Source organism: Rattus norvegicus, chromosome 17 (assembly GCF_021556685.1).
Source record: "Rattus norvegicus strain SHRSP/BbbUtx chromosome 17, alternate assembly SHRSP_T2T, whole genome shotgun sequence".
NCBI lineage: Eukaryota > Metazoa > Chordata > Mammalia > Rodentia > Muridae > Rattus > Rattus norvegicus.
Window position 1 is genome coordinate 86,139,263 of NC_141550.1, and position 19,330 is coordinate 86,158,592.

At 40.0% G+C, this 19,330-nt stretch overlaps 1 protein-coding gene across 2 annotated transcripts in view; it reads left to right on the top strand.

The window, feature by feature from the left end:
- The window catches only part of Plxdc2 (plexin domain containing 2), a 386,926-nt gene that overhangs the window by 144,095 nt on the left and 223,501 nt on the right, over positions 1-19,330 (top strand). For both annotated transcript variants that reach the window (XM_087591183.1, NM_001108422.2), the window contains exon 2: positions 9,205-9,416. In XM_087591183.1, coding sequence (XP_087447309.1) covers positions 9,205-9,416 — 212 coding nt within the window. The remainder of the gene's footprint in view (positions 1-9,204; positions 9,417-19,330) is intronic.

The window sequence follows — 19,330 nt, forward strand, 5'->3', positions numbered from 1 at the left end:
TGTTGTCATTTTGGGGAGACATGACAATATCTAGACAGTCTTATCATTTTTGATAATCTCTGGAATCATTTTAAAACTGCTGCTTGAGTAAATGTTAGTTTAAAATCAAATATAAGTCCTTTTCTTTCCTCAAATTGTGGATAAATCTTATTACCTCAATAGCATAAACTTTAATTTTAAGACTATGATACAGTTTGGGAATGCAAAACTTTCTTAACTTGATTTATTCAGATTTATACAGACTTTCTGCTCCTCAACATATCCTTAATTTCTGGGTTGCCATTTTCCCAGTCTTAGGAATCAGACAATTTGAAAGATAATTTGTTTTTAAATTAAAAAAAAACTGTAAGTTTAAATAAAGAAACTTTTTCATATGAAAATATTTCATCTATATATACTATATTGAATTAATAATGAATGTCATGGGGCAAACTACTAACTTTGATGGAGTTAGCTTATAAATACTTAAAAACAACATCACGAATAGAAGTTGGTTTTGTAAGTAAATTATTTCAAACTTAAGTGTCAAAAGCAATGTACCCATTTGGTTTAAGGAATTGTGCACTGTTTCCTGTGACTGACAAATCATTCAAGGTCCTTCATTTCACAGTCGTCTTTGCCATTCAGAAGTACAGGCCTTCCCTTTGGTTTCTTTCTTCATGAAGCTTCTTTGTAAAGTTATTTGGGAAAGAAAAATCAAAGCTAGGTGGCTTTGTCCATTGCTTTATGATTCCAAAGCTCCGTGAAGATTTATTTCATTAAGGATATGAATCAAATGTGAGAAGTAGGGTAACTTGGGGAAAATTGCTTTCTCTTGCTGCACTAATCTCTTTGAACCTTTCAAAGGGCTTTAAAATTATACCACTATAATTCTCATCATTTAGTTAATGGAACTCATCGATAAAAAAGAGGTGAGAAAAGTATAGGAAATTGCACAAAATTTGCAGGGCAGAGTCTAATTTTCTTGAGAAATGATCTGACTTATCCAAATAGTCAAGGCTAAGAATTTTAAGCAAAGAAACAAGATTGACTGAATAACAAGGTGATACAGAGGATGATAGTATGGGGTCACCTCAACTGTGTCAGGATCTGACAAGGAAGGTGGCTGGAAGTATGGCCTTAGTTTTGATAGCCTTTCTTTGAACTTCTGAAAGTATGAAAGATTGTAATATGTTTTGTTTTACTCTCTTTTCCATGTTATCATCGGCATACTTAAACCATTAGATGAAAAATTCCCAATTTAACTGGGCTGTATTTCAAATTGCATCCTAGTCCGAGTGGTGTTATAAACCCTCACACCATCCATTTCTGCCCTGACTGAAATAAGAATCATGTCTTTGTTCAGGAGGCCCACACTGTATACATTACCTGCCTATTAGTCACTGGGTAGCCCTCGCATCTTGGATACCAGCTTATCACAAGGAGCCCCTGTTTTATTTCATGATGGTACCAGGCAGCAAGATAAATGATCCTGACAGTTCAGAAAGCAATCAGGTAAAAAGACTCAGTAAAGGAAAAAAAAAAAGCTAAGATTGATGCTAAGAACTTCAAACGTTATGGTCACAGTGCCTGATAAACACTTAATTAAAGATAGAAAAGGCACTTGATGATGTTAGTGTTGATGAAGTTAGGCAGCTGCTTGGGGACTTAGTATGTATCCTCCATAACCAATCAGGTAATCCTCCATCACTTAGCTCTTGAATAAAATAAAATATCACCTCCTTTTTGGAAAGTGATCAATAGCATTATTCTGCTCTGACTACAGAATGGTGTACTTGAATCTCAGAAAAAATGTCATTGTAACTCTAAGAACCTGTGTTACGCTCTGTCTTCTAACACTATCATTAAATGCTCATCCAAGTTGATAGACTTTCCTAGAGTCACGTAATTCAAGTGAATTTCAAGTTACTGTATTTTAAGAATCACTGACAGAGATAAAATTCGTGATGAAGGAACTAAGGTTTATTGGTCAACGTGCAAAGTCACTAGAATACTTTGAGGATATTTAACCTATAGAAATTTGGTCGTATAATGACATAACTTATCTGGTTTAATGCAGTTTACAGATAGAAGGCCGTGTGCTGAATAGGACCTCTAGTCATTGGCTGAGTAAGTCTGAGCTCACCAGTGAGCCATTGTGGACTTTTACTCTACTCACCGAGTATGATGTGATAACAACATGAGATGACATTGACTTGCTCTGGCAGCCTGAGTTTACCAGATGTCCCTCTGTGATTTGGGCCCAGGGCATTTAGACATTATTTCTGACCCTGGGTACCATTATATCAATAGATTCCATCTGGCTGGTTCTGGTTCAGAAGTTTATACTTTCCCAGGAGGTGTTATTGTCCATGACTGATCTTTGTTCACAGAATCTTTTGTTTCCCTGGCTGGCAGTCATTCCTTTCATGCTTTGGGATTTGGTTCCAGTGCCTGGACTTCATTTTAGAATCAGTCATTCATAGCACAGGAAACACAAGGGTTTAAGATGCCTAATGATGAACAGAAAAGGAAAGGTATTGAAACACATGGTTTTAGTTTTTATTGTACTTTGAAGCCACTTAAGTATTATATACATACAGATATACATACATACATACATACATACATACATACATACATACATACATACAAAATTTTCACAAATAATATAGAAAACTTGAACAAAGCATGGACTAATATATGGCCTCAAATATAATAAAATACATTTATAATACATTTGGATGCTAGTAGTATATTAGACTTTTGTAGCTAAAGGAAACAAAATGACTGTAAGAACACATCCTGTCCTACTGGTTGAGGTCATGATGGCTGAGATTACAGACCCATCATGGTCCTGTTGTTCTGGCCCCATGATGCAGTACGGTCTGAAAAACACAATAATCTTGTGGAAACACTATATCTTTTATTTAATTAGCTACATTGATGTGCATGACTGTTTGCCTTGTTTGACTGTTTTGAATAGTATATGTTTCTTATATATTCCATTAGATTATTTTATGCGGTTCTATCACTAAGCTGTGATACAAGCTGATAATTTGACCCTGGGAAAGATTACTCAGAAGCAGCTTAGATAGAAACTGTGAAAGAGCCTCTATAATCATCTCTGATGCTTTTGCAGTCGCCTCACACACCTGCTCATGATATCAAAGTGTTCATGTGTAAAATGGATTAACAGTTCATTACTAACGATTACTATAATACTAACTATGTGTTGCTAGAAGCACTGTACAGCAATTCTTAGTTCATAGCCATGAGTGCGGGTTTATTCTATTTATCTTTAACACATCAATGAATTATTACAAAGTTGTACCCAAGGCTTGTTTGAAGTTTACCACACAGTCCAAATCATCTACCACCTTGTAGTGCTCTTACCTTAGCCTCGCAAGTGTTGGGATCATAGTGAGCGCCACCTCAAAGCTGTCTTCAATTTTATTAATGAAGGATTTTTGCATATAGAATAATTTACCCTCTATGTCTATGAAATTAGCATGTCCATTTATCCTTGTATTTTACAGTAAAATGGTTAAATCTCCCTAGTGTTCAATGTAAATACTCAGTGTATGATTTGGATCATGTTCTTAATAATTACAATTTGTCCAACCCAATTTATCTTTTATAGCAGTCCTAACTTTCCAAATGTTCTTCATTCAAAAGGAATGAGAGAGGTAGATACAGAACCTAGAATGTGTTCCTGGCCATAGGCTTTGAAGTTCCTCATTCACTTCTGTCTCAGATTGAACATTTTCTTCCATCAGTTTGAACTATTTGATAATCATAAACAAATAGTATATGCCAGTGCCCATGCTTGTACTTAGAGTCCAATCTCAAAACATGCAAATATCCATCCACATACCTGCACACACACAAAGCACACACTGCATAAAATAGAGTCACTATTCTGAGGCAGTCTATGTCAGGTATCCTTAAGGCGATCCTGGCTATGTACAATTACCTCATGGAACCAATAAGATTCAGTGTTAATTCATATTCACTTAATTTCTTTTAAAAATAAATTGATTTAATGCGAACTTTGTAAAAGGAAAGGATATGGAATAATATCTTGAGAAACTGGGGTTAACAATTGGTACTTCATTTCTCTACCAACACAGTATGAAGACACATAAGATGTTGTTAATGCAAAGGGGGATCAATTAGAAATCCCCCTGAACTACTCATCTGTCCACCCGAATGACTGAAACACTGAGAAAGATGAATTAAAGGAAGAAACATTTATTTTGGCCCATGGCTTCAAAGGTTATAGACTATGATTGTTTCTGGACCTGTTGGTAGTCAGAACATTACAGTAGAGTATATTAACGCAAAGCTGTTCACCTCATGTTGACTAGAAGCAAAAGGAGGAGCATGGAGGAGGAAATTGTGAGAGAGACAAGGTAGAAGGATGGAGGGAGGAGGGGGAGATTGAAAGAGGAAGGGAGAGATGGAGGGAGGGAATGTAAGAGCAACACAAGGTGGAGGGACAGGCATGCACAAATTATTTCCTTCAGTCTATCTTCTTTTAATATATTGCATCAAATTAGATTCTATCCCCTGACATTTACCCCACCTGTTACTACTCCAATCAAGTAGGACTCTACTGATAGTCTAATCCACTGATGAGGTCAGTCTCTCGATCCAGCCACTCCTGAACATTGCTGTCATTAGGAACTAAGTCTTTAGTACAGGAACCTGTGGAAACCCTTCATAGTCAAGTTATAATAACAATTCCTAAAAGTTTGTAGTTGTTGTTGTTGGGGGTGGCACTACTCCTGTATTTTCTAATTGTTTAGTATATACCCAAATCTGATATGCTGAACAGGAGGGCAGGTGTTCACCATGAATAGTTTCACCTAAGTAATTTAGACACTGATACACCCTGTCAGTAACTGATTAGGAACTCTTTCCCCACAGGAAGTTTTCAGAAGACAGCCGAGCCTAGCATGTTCATGACCTCGCTTAAGAGAGCAAGTGCCAGGCTTGCTGCGTTAACAAAGTTTTTTTTTTTTTACAATGCCTTACCCAAGGGGAGTTATGCATAATATGTGTATTTAAAGGATTCACCTTTGAAGAGTGACTATATCACAGAAGAAAACTCAATTCATTTATGAATACCATTTATGAGCTGGAATTGGAGGGAGACATGTAAGCTTTCCTGAAGATTTGGGGTTGGGTTTGCATTTGTAGAAGATAGGTCTTGTTGGCACAGCATTTTAAATCCTCTGTGGTGGGAACAGGAAACCCTCCTGGAAGAGTTGAACGAGTACCTGGGACAAGAGCCTGGAGGATGTTACACTTGGGTGGATTCAAAGAAGCACATACGGAGGCAGAAAGTCTCTCCTGAGAACTTAATAAATTATGACTGCTAGATCCCATTCAGAACCCTTAATCCACCTCAATAAAACATCCTTGGAACTTTATCTCCTGTAGCTACCTTGCTGAATAATGCGACCAGTCAAAACTTCCAAATCAACTGCAGTAGCGAGTTCATTATTGACACAGCCAAGGATATCATTTATTTAATAGAATTTTTCTATTCAGTTCTGAAATAAATTGAGATTCATAGTCACATGGCAATATGCCTTAGCCAAATATTTCTATACTTTCTCAGGTGATTCCAGCCAGTAAATATGCTTTCTGCAGAACTGCTAAATGTTCCTTCAGAGGATTTCAGTGGTGCCTTGCTTCATTTATCAAGTGCAGAAGGGAATTTCAGAGATAGCTCAGTCAATAAATTACTTGCTGCTTAAGTGTGACACCTGAGTTCAGTCCCCAGGACCCACATTAAAAGGTTCATGCAGTGACTCATGACTGTAATCCTAGTATGATAGAGGTGTGGCTGAGAGCATCTCTAGGGCATGCTGGACAATCAGTCTAGCCAAAGCACTGAGCTCAGGTTGAGTGAGAATCTGCCTCAAAAATGAGTTAAAGAGCAATTGGGAAAGATACTTAATGTCAACCTCTGGCCTGTACTCTTATATTCATATGTAACTACATACAAATTCTCATATTCATGCATCTGCACACAAGCATATACATACCTTAACACATATAACGTCCAGAACATAGAATATGTTAATAATTACAGTTGTGATGAATCCTAACTTTGTAGGATTTTTGCCTAAGCATACAATTACTTTCTGGTAGTTTGGCATATGTGTATTATGAGTATCATTTATGTACAGTAGTCAAGTCAAAAGAAGGGGTCAAAATCTTTTCATATAATTGTAGGTTACTTGCAAAATATTGAAATAAAATCATTAGCATGTGACATAAAGTAGATATTACTAAACAGTGAGGAAAAGATGAAGCCAAAACTGTCAGAAGTCCTGACGTAGAAGCCATGTGGTCATATAAGCATATTTCAGCCACGAACTTTCCTGCTCTTTCTGCTGCCCTGTCCCCAATCTTGCAAAGGATTAATTCTGAGTGCTAAACAGATACTTAACATATTAATCAGATTTCACCTAAAATTAGAAATATGGACATTATCGCCTTTAGGTTCTGAAACACCTTTATTTATTCTCCAGAGTAAAATGAATGAAAAGAAATAATGAAGGGTATTTAAGAAACAGAATCAACACAAGAGTCTCTTTTGCTGATATTTATTCTGTGTGCGTCTTATGCTAAGATTACGGGTGCCTGAAAGAGGCTGGTGGGTCTAATGAGGATTATGGGAAGAGTTGTGATATGCTGTGTTATATCTTTCAGAGAAGAAATTGTAAACTTAACGTCAGAGTGAGCCTAACTCATGTAATCAAGATGCTTAGCTCAGTAACATGCAACTGAATTCCCAGACACTAGGGAAGCTGAGTCTGGAGGATGGCAGAACTTCAGACCAGACTATACTGGATGGCAAAATTGAACAGGATCAAAAGGAAAGAAGAGAGAAGGAGAAGGAAGGGGACAAGAATAGAGGTGGAAAGGGAGGAGGGAAGAGCAGGGCAGACTTGGCACAGCTTGGCATAACTCACCGAGACATACCATCCTACGTGAGAGGTAGATGGATATCTCTGAGGTTGACCTAAGCTTTTTGCCAGAAGGTCTTATCTGGTTGTTAGAAAATTTTATTGCTTAATTTTGCTATATAGGTCCTCATATGTCTTTGATAATGAGGCAGGATACAAAAGTGAGTCAAGAAAATGGCTTTGTGTAGCTCTGCCTAGGACCATCGTTCTTAGAGCCAGACACATCCTTAGAAAGTGATGCTTGCCTTTGCAGGTAAGCTATGTCCATTATGACCTAAAACACAGGGTAACAAAAGCAGAGAAAATTTGTCAATTATCTCAGGCCCATAAACAGCAACAGATCTGAAAGAATGTCCACTCCCACTGCTGGCTTACTTCTGCCTGATCCTAAAGGTCTTGTGCCGAAGAGAATGCCAGTATTGTTTTCCTTCCTTCCTTCCTTCAGTCAGTCAGTGAACATTGAAGCATTGTCAAACGGCAGGCAGAGGGAGAATGTTTTCAAAATAAATGTTTCCATAATAATGTCAACAGAGCTAAGTAGATTTTCTTGTTGAACATTCAGTATATGCAGTGGGACTGGGGAATCCTAGGCAACCATTTACAGAGCACATGAGCCCCATTTGGTGTGTAGTTCACTGACACGAGCACAGCCCTGCCTTTCTGTCCTTGGCTGCCAGATTTCTCCTTGTGCAAATTTGTTGAATTTGGTACTCATGATTCTTCCTAGGGCTCAATGAAAACTGTAAGGTAGGGCTTCTCATAGAACTCCATTCAACAACACATCAGACTCTCAAATATCTTTAATGTCTTAGGGAAAGCAGACTGCACTGTCTTGTTTGGAAGGATCATCCAAACAAGGTCTATCCAGACATGGTGGTTGGTGAAATATAGTGGTGGTTGTGGCCTATTCGTTTTGAAGTTATGAGTGCCTGATTTAGTGGCATAATACTCTGTGTTAAGCACTCTTTTCCTTTCACAAAATGTTCCTAGATTGAGGGGAACATCGCCTCCATAATTAAATCAATGTTCTCTTGGCCCTTCATGAACCCATATCTGGCCAGTTATAAAGGCTACCGATCCCTATCTTTCGGTAATGTTTTCGTAGAAGGCTGTTCCTCTTGCTTGGAAACTGAATTTTCAATCCTTATGGTATTTCATCCCCTGCTGACCTACTGAAATGAAAGACTAGGAGTCATGATTAAATCTAATTTTCCCCTCCTGTAGTGGTAGAATGAGCTGGGTCAGCAGGGCCAGACCCTGCAGATAGCTTGAAAATACCTTTGTGATTTGATCTTCTTACTGTCCTATCCATTTCTGTACATGCCTGTCAATGTCAGCCTTTCCCACCATGACAAGTTCCCAAGGTGAGGACAGTGCAAATGAACAAGCGCATTTGTGACGCCTCTTGAGGGTGCTGCTTATCAAATAAGTCAGGCAATGAACCAAGGCTGGCTTGTAAATGACAAGATAGGTTAGCCCATTTACAGGAGGAAAATGTCGCTGGGCTTTAACCCACTCAAGCACATCGCTGTACCTTCACAGCCTGGCACTAGTCATGTGAAGTCAGAATTAGCTCTGACATTCATCATTCAATTTGCTTTGAAGTAAGCTGAAAATACCTCTCTCCTGTTCCCTTTTATTTCTATCTTGCTTTGTCATCTCTCTCTCTCTCTCTCTCTCTCTCTCTCTCTCTCTCTCTCTGTGTGTGTGTGTGCGCGTGCGCGTGCATGTGTAAGTGTGTGCACTTGTATACAGACACACACAGAGGGAAGAACAATCCATTTCTGTAGTGCCATATGTTTGAGGAACCTTTAGATTTCACTTCAGGAATCATAGGTACATATGCGAATTTCCTCATGCTCTTGGATACAGCATTATAGTGATGGGGACATATGTGGTAAGAGTCTGTTCATCTCCTGATAGACAAGAAGCACAAAGAGCAAGATAGGAATTGGGGATGAAGTATAACCTTTAATCAAAGGCATATCCCAAGTGACCCCCTTCCTCTAGCCTAAGTGTCAAGCATCTGTAGACCAAGCAGTCTGTATAACCTGCTGACACATTTTATATTAACTCATACCACTTGCATTATCACACCAACTCTAATTTGAGGAGTAATTTGGTCTTACTGTGATTAGTCTGTTTTTTATCTAATGACCAACAGGTGTATATATTTTTACTCTAATAGGTATTATAGAGAGAGTCAGACCTGGAGGTAACACACTTGTATCTTTTTCAGACTGGAAGTATGTAGTTGCAAACACCTCGCCTCAGAGTGAAGAGGGGGTGGAAGTGGACTCTCAAGCATACAGCCACCGGTGGAAAAGAAACGTGGACCCTTTTAAAGCTGTAGACACAAACCGAGCCAGCATGGGCCAAGACTCTCCGGAGTCCAGAGGCTTCCCCGACCTGCTACTGGATGACGGGCAGGACAACACCACCCAGATCGAGGTAAGTAGATATTCCGGATCATTGATTTCAATCAACTGCTCATTATTTTTTTATAATATAGAAGAATCCAAGCTCTACTCTATCATACTCTGTGCCTTTTGGGATTTGATTTTAAAGAACAGTTCGTGTGTGTGTGTGTGTGTGTGTGTGTGTGTGTGTGTAGTAGCTAGTCATTGCTTTATTCATGAAATAGCTGGGAACACTGGAGATTAAAATGCAAGAATGCAGCTGCAGCAGAGGTCTCTGGGAATCCTCTATAGAGAAGGTCAGGCCATCACAACTAGATTATGTCTATAGTAGTTGACATCTTTGAAACAATACATATCAGTTTGAATTGACATAGGGTGTGCTGAATTCTCCTTAGGACAGCAAATCAGATTGCTAAACAAAGAAGTTTTGCCCAATAATGGCTGTTTAAACAGGGTCTTGTTCAGTTATGAAGAGTTCACTTAGTCCATAAACTATCAGTGAGAAGTAAGACAAGCAATCATACTAAAAAGAACCACATCTACAGGGGATGAGTGTCGTTGGAACTACACAGCATACTGCCATGGTTAATTAACTGTTCAGTTTGGGCTATGGTTCAGAGTTTCATGGAATCTAGCCTTTTCATTGCTAATAAGGGTACATTTTTGAAAAAATGGGGTGACTGATCATTCTTTTTTTGTAATTCATCACCAATTTGTGCTGGAATCATGAAGTAGATAAGAAGGGCACTTTAGAGTGATTGAATGAGTGTGACTTGCAGGGCAGATTAGAAGAAGATTTTAGGATTGCATCAAGGCCTCACAGAAGGTGCTAGAGTTCTAAGATTACAAGTCATCAAAAGATGATCTTGATGTGAAATAAATATAACAAAAGCGAATGTGAACATCTTTCAGGAGAAAGTAAGAACCATCAAGATGAGAAGAAACTTTGGTTAGCTATAGAAATGGGGCTGTCTTCCCATCTCTTACCTTTGTTAAATATAGATATGTGAATGTGAGTAAGACCTCTGATAATTTGTGAGTGGACACTGTTGGCTGGGAAGCTGTTGAACTATCAAGAGCATCACAGGTGAAGTGTTGAATATAATTTGGTTTTCTATGTTTGGTGCTTTGTAGAAGAAAGGGACAAAGATCAGAGAAACTGTCAGTTCTGCATCTGTCTCAGACCAGGCAGGCTACTTTGGTTGAGATCAGGCCAATGCTTTTCCTTCTTGGACTCTTGTTGTAGAGGTTAGGATGAGAATTGGGCTGGGGTATGTGGTCTAGCCATTGTCGGTTTGCATATCATTCCTCCATTTGACATTTTAGATGCTATTTCCCCATAATAATAGACTTATAATTTCTCAGAACCTAGAGTCTGTCTTTTTCGCTGTTTTCCATTTCCTAATTTATGCATTACTTGGGAGATAGATCAGTTTCATGAAGCAGACCCTGTACCATCCTGCAAGACAAACTGAGGCATGATTTTGATTCCTCATAGTCAGAAAAAGTCTCCAAATTATAAACTGTTGGAAGTGTAGGTGTGAGAGGCTCAATCATGACCAATGGCTTCTCTATGGACATGGCAGCTATACCTTTCCTTTTGTGCTTCTACAGATGCTCTGTGGTCAGGCAGTAATATAACAGACACTGTTCTCCTGGTGTAATTTTAAAAATACACTTGTGCCTTTGCTCAGGGCTCTGCCTATGCTTGCTTGTCTCACCCAACTCTGACAAAGGGTGTTTCTTCCGGGAGCTGTGATTGCTCCCTCAGTTCCTCACAGCCAGCCCCCAATAACCACCACCACCCCTGCTACCCATTTTCTCCTCCTGCCCAACTTAGCACCAGGGATGGAAAACACTATACAGTTTTAATATTTTGTAATTAGCCAGAGAGCACAACTGCTGGGCTCTTATCAGTTAACCTATTCCAGTCAGCTACCCTTTCTAGCCCACCAAGATTTTACATGGCTGTTGTATCCTCCCATTCCAACACCTGGTCAGAAAACTTTTCCCTTGCATCCTACTCTTTTTTTTTTTTCGGAGCTGGGGACTGAACCCAGGGCCTTGCGCTTGCTAGGCAAGCGCTCTACCACTGAGCTAAATCCCCAACCCCTCATCCTACTCTTTCTCTTGGGACCCAAAAGTTCCACTTTTCCCTTCGCCCAGCAACTGGCTTCCACCTCCTTTGTTGATACAATCAAGAAACAGGCTGAGAAAGAAATTAGGGAAAGGACACTCTTCACAATAGTCTCAAATAACATAAAATACCTCAGTGTGACTGTCCAAGCAAGTGAAAGATCTGTATGATAAGAACTTCAAGTCTCTGAAGAAAGAAAGTGAAGAAGATCTCAGAAAATGGAAAGACCTCCCATGTTCATGGATTGATAGAATTAATATAGTAAAAATGGCCATTTTGCCAAAAGCAATCTACAGATTCAATGCAATCTCCAATAAAATTCCAACTCAATTCTTCATAGAGTTAGAAACAGCAATTTTCAAATTCACTTGGAATAACATATTTACAAAGAACTCAAGAAGGTAGACTTCAGAGAGCGAGATAACCCTATTAAAATGGAGTACAAAGCTAAATAAAAAATTCTTAGCTGAGGAATATCTAATGGCTGAGAGGTACCTAAAGAAATGCTAAACATCCTTAGTCATCAGGGAAATGCAAATTAAAACAACCCTGAGATTCTACCTCATACCAGTCAGAATGGCTAAGATAAAAAACTCAGGTGACAATAGATGCTGGTGAGGATGTGGAGAAAGAGGAATACTCCTCCATTGTTGGTGGGATTGCAAACTGGTACAACCACCCTGGAAATCAATCTGGAGGTTCCTCAGAATATTGGACATTGTACTACCTGAGGACCTAGTTCTATCTCTCCTGGGCATATACCCAAAAGATGCTCCAATATACAACAAAGACACATATTCTACTATGTTCATAGCAGCCTTATTTATAAGAGCCAGAAGCTGGAAAGAACCCAGATGTCCTTCAACAGAGGAATGGATACAGATAATGTGGTACATCTACACAATGGAGTGCTACTCAGCTATCAAAAACAATGACTTCATGAAATCCATAGGCAAATGGATGGAACTAGAAAATATCATCCTAAGTGAGGTAACCCAATCACAAAAAGACAAAGAGGGTATTCACTCACTGATAAGTGGATATTAGCCCAAAAGCTTGAATTACCCAAGCTTATACCATCCACAGACCAACTCAAGAAGAAGGACGACCAAAGTGTGAATGTGTCACTCCTTCTTAAAAGGGGGAACAAAAATGTTCATAGGAGGGGATATGGAGACAAAATTTTGAGCAGAAGCTGAAGGAATGGACATTCTGAGCCTGTCCCCCCCCATATATATATATATATATATATATATATATATATATATATATATATATATATATACATACACACACACACACATATGTATGTATATATATGATTGATGAAGCCAAGAAGTGCAGGCTGAAAGGAGCCTGATAGAGCTGTCTCCTGAGAATCTCAGCTAGAGCATGTCAAGTAAAGAGGTGAAAGCTAGCAAGAAACCATTGAACTGAAAACAGGGTCCCAGTTGAAGGAATTAGAGAAAGGGTTGAACGAAGGGCTTGCAGCAGTATGAGAACAACAATACCAACCAACCAGAGCTCCCAGGGACTAAACCATTACCCAAAGACTACACATGGACTGACCCAGGGCTCCAGCTGTATATGCAGCAGAGGATGGCCTTTTTGGGTACCAAGTGGGAAGAGAAGCCCTTGGTCCTGCCAACATTGGACCCCTCCAGTGTAGGGAAATGTCATTGGTGGCAGAATGGGGGTGTGGTTGGGGAGGGAAAACACTCTTATAGAAGAGGAGGGACATGTGATAGGGACTTATGGCAGGGAAACTGAAGGCAATAACATTTGAAATGTAAATAAAAATATCCAATAAAAGAAAAAAAAACCAATTAGAGAATTGATACCTTCCTCTGAATTGTTATATTTTGTTTTCTGTTGCTGTGATAAACTCTGGCCAAAAGTACTTGGAGGAAGGGTTGGGTAAGACTTTATTTCCCTTGTACCTCCACATCACAGTTCATTTCCTCAGGATGTCACGGCAGAAACTCAAGGATCTTGGAGACAAAAATCTCCATCAGAGACCATGGTGGACCACTGCTAAATGGATTGGTCCCCTGGCTGACTCGGCTATCTTTCTCATGTAGCCAGGGTCTACTTGCTTAGGAAGGCATTATCCATTATGGGCTGAGCCTTCCAAAATCAGTCAACAGAAAGAAAATTCCTCACTAACATATCCATAGGCTGGTCTGATGGAAGCAGTCTCTCAATCGAGATTCCTTCTTAGGTGACTCCAGTTTGTATCACCTTGACAAAACTAACCAGCACATGCACTGAGAGAGTGCCCTTTTAAAAGAGGTGTTTCTGGCTCCATAGTCTGGCATGTTGACAATGGTATTGGTATAGCAACTTGGATTTGGCAGTTGTAGCTCCTCCCTCTGAGACAGCCTCAAGATATGGCTCACAGTGGAGAAAGGAGAACTGAACTGAATGAATCAGAGACAATCACTCATCCGCCATGAGGATCCTGTCGTGGAAAGCTGGTTAAAACAGGGTGGTCGTCCTCGTCATTGTCATCATCCTCTTCCTCCCCCTCCTCCCCCTCCTCCTCCTCCTCCTCTTCCTCCTCCTCTCCCTCCTTTTCTTCTTCCTTCTCCTCCTTATTTACTTTACTCACTGCTCACTGCTTTATCCTACTCACTGTTCCCCCCCTGGTCACCACCTCCCACAACCCTTCCCCAGTCTCCACTCCCCTTCCCATGTGAGTGAGTGGGGTCCCCTGGGTAGCTCAACTACCCTTGTACTTTAAGACTCTGTGAGTCTATGTGCTTCCTCTCTCTGAGTCCACACAAGGCAGCCTAGCTAGAAGTACATACCCCACGTATAGGGAACAGCTTTTGGGATAGCCCTTGTTCTAGTTTTTCAAGACCTGCACGATGGTCCAGCTGCACATCTGCTATATTTAAATAGAGAAGCCTAGGTCCAGCCTGTGTATGTTTTTTGGTTGGCGGTTCAGACTCTGAGATCCCCAAGGGTCCAGGTTAGTTGACTCAGTTGGTCTTCCTGGGGAGTTCTTATCCCCTTCTGGGCCTGCCGTCCTTCCTTCTATTCTTCCATAAGAGTCCCATGCTGGCAACAGGGATTTTTGAAGCTGACTCTGATGTCTTCTGGAAGCTGCTCCTCTTGTTCGGGGTGAGGTATAGTAACACTCCTCCAACTGTAATGCTGTTGTTGACGAGCATACTCCTCAGAGCTGGAGAACATGCTCGGCATGACTGATGTGCTAGGTGCAACCCAAAGCCCGATGAACATTGTACACTGTGTGTCCATATGGGCATAGGCTGCTTGTTACTTTACCTTTGATTTTGTTATGCATTTTTCATTTCTTATGTATTTCACCTCAGCGGAGGAGACAGCAAAGGGTCAGGTGTTTTAAGTTGGTGAAACATAAAGGAGAATACAGGAGACCACCTTCTGGAGACGTCTTTGAAATGTAAGATCAGTCAGGAGCTCAGAGGACATGTGTTCATATGGTTCTTAGAGTGGCTCTGTGCAATTTGTGTCCCCAAATCCCTGGAGAAACTTAATGACTTTTTGAACGCTGTTTTTCACATTTTAGTTTAGTGTTTACTGAATACTTTCCATTTGTTAGGAAAGGAGCTGGCATTCAAGTCCAGACCTGCCAAGCTCTTCTGAAGCCTGTTCCTTCCCAGTTCAGTCGGCTTCCTCTAGTGAAAAGAAAGACAAAGGCATTTGTGCCATGCAGTGACTGCACAGGCAAGCCCTGAATACCCAAGTGAGAGTTTGCATTTCCATCTCCATTATGCTGGAAGAAGACTTGCCTTGGAGATTCAGAGTGCCTGAGGTACTAGATGTCTTTTTCTTGTGATTTGTTCATTTTAATATGTTTTGGGGATTTGATGAACTTTATTAGGTTCTAAAGTAGCCTGGGCACTACTTTGAATAAAGAACCTATTTCTGACAGTGTTCTGGAAACTTTTAGTTTTGCTGATGCTTGAGATATATTTTTGCTCAGTGTAACATATCTCCTGGGAGGAAAGCTTGTTTGCTTTGACTGCTTATATAATAATAATGAAAGAAACAAGCATTTACAGAATGGCTCTCTTAAGGTGGGTGGGAACCATGAGAAGATACTGCCTGCCTTTTAGATAGAAGCATTTTGTTTATTAAAAAAACAGAAAATATACTTGAATGTGCTTTTTTCCTTTCATTGATTTGAAGTCAGTATCAGAGACCAAAGTTTGTCCATCAGTCCTGAGTCTAGTGATGACTGTTAAAATTATATGCCAGTGAGATAAAACCACATTCCTTGCTTTATTCTTGCACATTTGCCTAGTTTTTTTCTATTGTCAAGACTATATACCCCAAAGGACAAAAACATGAGGAAATGAGAGCATATTAAGCACAAAAGACTCTCAAATAAAGGAAATTGATTATTCGCTCAACATCATTCTTGGAAGCAATGTGTTTACAGCTGATGAGATGGCGTGCTAGGTAGAATGTTTCCAGGTACAATTGTTGTTGTCCTTTTCTGTTTTCATCTTTCTACAAAGATAGAAAGATGTTGTGAAACACAGGACACCTCTTACTGTATCAGCAGGGACTGTTGCTAGCTTATTGATTTCTCCAAGTTTTTCTTCTCATATGCCATTAATACATAGAGCCACACAGTCCTCTAGATTCTGCTTCTTAATTTGGGACCTAACATGTGGTGTTAGTAAGATGCCAGTTAACTGTGACACTTTCTTTAATGGTTTGACGGATGTGCAATGTGATCGGACTCTTGGGTGTATTGGATTCCATCTACCATTGGCCTTGCTTGAGCCGACTTCGGTACTCTGGTGGCTCTGAGAACACAGTGCCAATGAAAGCAGGCAGGATATGTGTCTCTACCTGGAAGCTGGCTACATTTTGCTTTCCAGCATGGAGCTATTCCAGTAAAAGTAGCCACTGAGACAATGGTGCACACCTTCCCAGTGTTTCCGAGAATTAAAAAGTATTCTACAAAGCTTACTTTCAACAGGTTGTTCCGGCTGGATAGGGCTGGAATCTAATAGGTCTTTAGAAGTATGCGAGAGAAGTGGAAAGGAGTGCATATTCTCAGTGAAGTAGAAACCTATTGCAATGGAAATTCCCTGGAATCTGTGAGTGTTACCCTAGTAATGACTCCTAGTAAAGATACAGAGCCTGAAGCAGTCATCTTCTGTCATCAGACAAGACTTCCAATGGTGGGACTGGGAAAACAATCCAACCTTAAAACTTTTGACCTACAATTTGTCCTGCTGCAATACTGCTGGGGATAAAGGTGGCATGGAACTCGTAGGAGGGAACAACCAATGACTGGTCCAACTCGAGACCCATACAATAAGAGGGAAGCCCGTATCTGATACTGCCTAGGTGCGTAGGAACCAGAGGCTGGATATCCAAGAGATTGGGATAAAGTCAAACATGACTGGAAAAAAAGAAAGAAAAGCAAAGAAAAGAAAGAAGAAAAAATAATTTCGAATGGTAATTTGCTATACTGGAGCCCAGCATGATCGTCACCATAAAGGTTTCATCCAGCAACTGCCAGGGGCAGATGCAAAGACCCACAGACAAAAATTAGGTGGAACTTAAGAAGTTTCTCAGAAGTAGAAGAGAAAGGATTATAGGAGCCAGAGGGATCAAGGACACCATAGATCATAGCCCACAGAGTAAACTAACTGGTGTTCATAGGAGCCACAGACATTGAAGCACCAACTAGAGCTTGTGTGGGTCTGACCTAGGTCCGCTGCATATGTATTATGGTTGTGTAATTTGAGGTTCTTGTGGGAGTCCCAGTGATGGGCATAGTTCTTATTTCTGACTCTTTTGCCTGACTCTGATGCCCTTTTCCTTCTACTGGGTTGTCTTGTCAAGCCTTGATATAAGGTGTGTTCCTAATCTTTCTGTAACTTGTTATGTCAAGTTTGGTTGATGCCCCCTGAGGCCTGCTCCTTTTTAAAGGGAAATGGGAGAAAAAGTAGATACAGAGACTAGAAGACTAGGAGCAAGTGGGGGGGGCTTGTCAGGTTGTAATATATGAGAGAAGAAAAATATAAGCAATTTAATTAAAAACATAGAAAGAAGTAATATTCACAAGAATGGTCATTAAGTATATGTGATATGTTCACATAGAAATGGAGGTCTACTCTAAATATTACTATATTAGTTGGTATTTCTATTGCTGTGATAAAGCATCATGAAACAAAGTACCGTGTGTGTGTGTGTGTGTGTGTGTGTGTGTGCATCTGTGTGTGTGTTTGTGTGCGTGTGTGTGTGTGTGTGCGTCTGTGTGTGTGTTTGTGTGCGTCTGTGTGTGTGTGTGTGTGTGTGTGTGTGTAGGGGGGCAGTGAGATGGTTGATTTTGTCTCACACTTGTAGATGTGTTCTGTCATCGATGGAAGTCAGGGAAAAAGGTCAAGCAGGACAGGAAACTGGGAGTAAAAACTGTAGCTGACCGATCAGCTTGCTTCCCCATGGCTCGCTCAATAGGCTTCATTCTCTTTTTTCTTTTATTTTTTTTTCAGTTTATTATGGCTGAATTTCCTTTTTTCTTTGTGTTTCCATTAAGTTACTTATTCATTCACCTTACATCCCAGGCCCCCCAACACGTTCCCATCAAACAATCCCTTCCACACACTCTGTCCTCTCCTTTGAGACGATTGAGGTTCCCCTTGGGTATCCCTCCACTCTGACACCTCCCTAGTCTCTGCAGGGCTAGGTGCTCTGTTCTGTAAGCATAATAGTATATCATTAATAGTGTCAGCGATTGATGCTTGCCCATTGGATGGGTGTCAGCGATTGATGCTTGCCCATTGGATGGGTGTCAGCGATTGATGCTTGCCCATTGGATGGGTGTCAGTTTTGGCCGGATATTGGTTTGCCATTTCCTCTGTCTCTACTCCATCTTTGTCACTGCATTTCTTGTAGATAGGACAGATTTGGGGTCGAAACTTTTGTGAGTAAGTTGCTGTCCTTATCTCTCCACTGGGGGTTCTGCTTGGCTATAGAAGGTGGCCTCTTAAGGTTCCATATCCCCATTTGCATGAGTCTCAGCTGAAGCCACTCCCATAGATTCCTGAACCCAGGTCTCTGGCACATCCTAGAGATGTGTCCCCCAATCAAGTACAAGTAGATCAAAGACCTCAACATAAAACTGGATACACTAAATCTAATAACTCAGCCTGCCTCTTACAAACTCGGGATAACACTGCTGTGCCCTTCCTCATCAATCAATAATCAGGAAACTTTCCTATAAGCTTTTCTACTAGTCAGTCTGGCATTTTCTCCAGCGGGTATCTTTTCCTAAATGACTCTAGCTTGTGTCAAGTTAACCCAAACAACCAGCACGGTTAACTGGTAATGATTTATGCACACAAATTTACTGTTTGAATTGTTGTATATTTTACCCTCTACAAGTAGATGATCTTTTTGATATGAAATGGGTCACAAAGGTTAATCTGAAAATTGAAATGATTCCTTTGAGGATGACTTTTATGAAAAAAAAGATATTTTAATTTAAAATTGTTACAATTTTAATTGACATCCAAACAAATAAATTTTATTGTGTTATTTGAATAAAAATCCTTCTCTTCCTGGCTTCTGGCACTCTAATTAGCTTCTGTCCTGTAGCTTTCATGTCATGTGATTCTATTTCCTTTCACCACGTTCCTTAAAACTCCTTATTTTTTTTCCTTTTTCATATGTCTCTTGTTGTCCCATGACCTATGAATGCAATAATAGTGAAACCTACACACAGTCTGGATTACCTCTGTAATTTCCAAATCCAATCATTTTTTGATGATTTCCTACTTTAATCTTTATCCTGAATA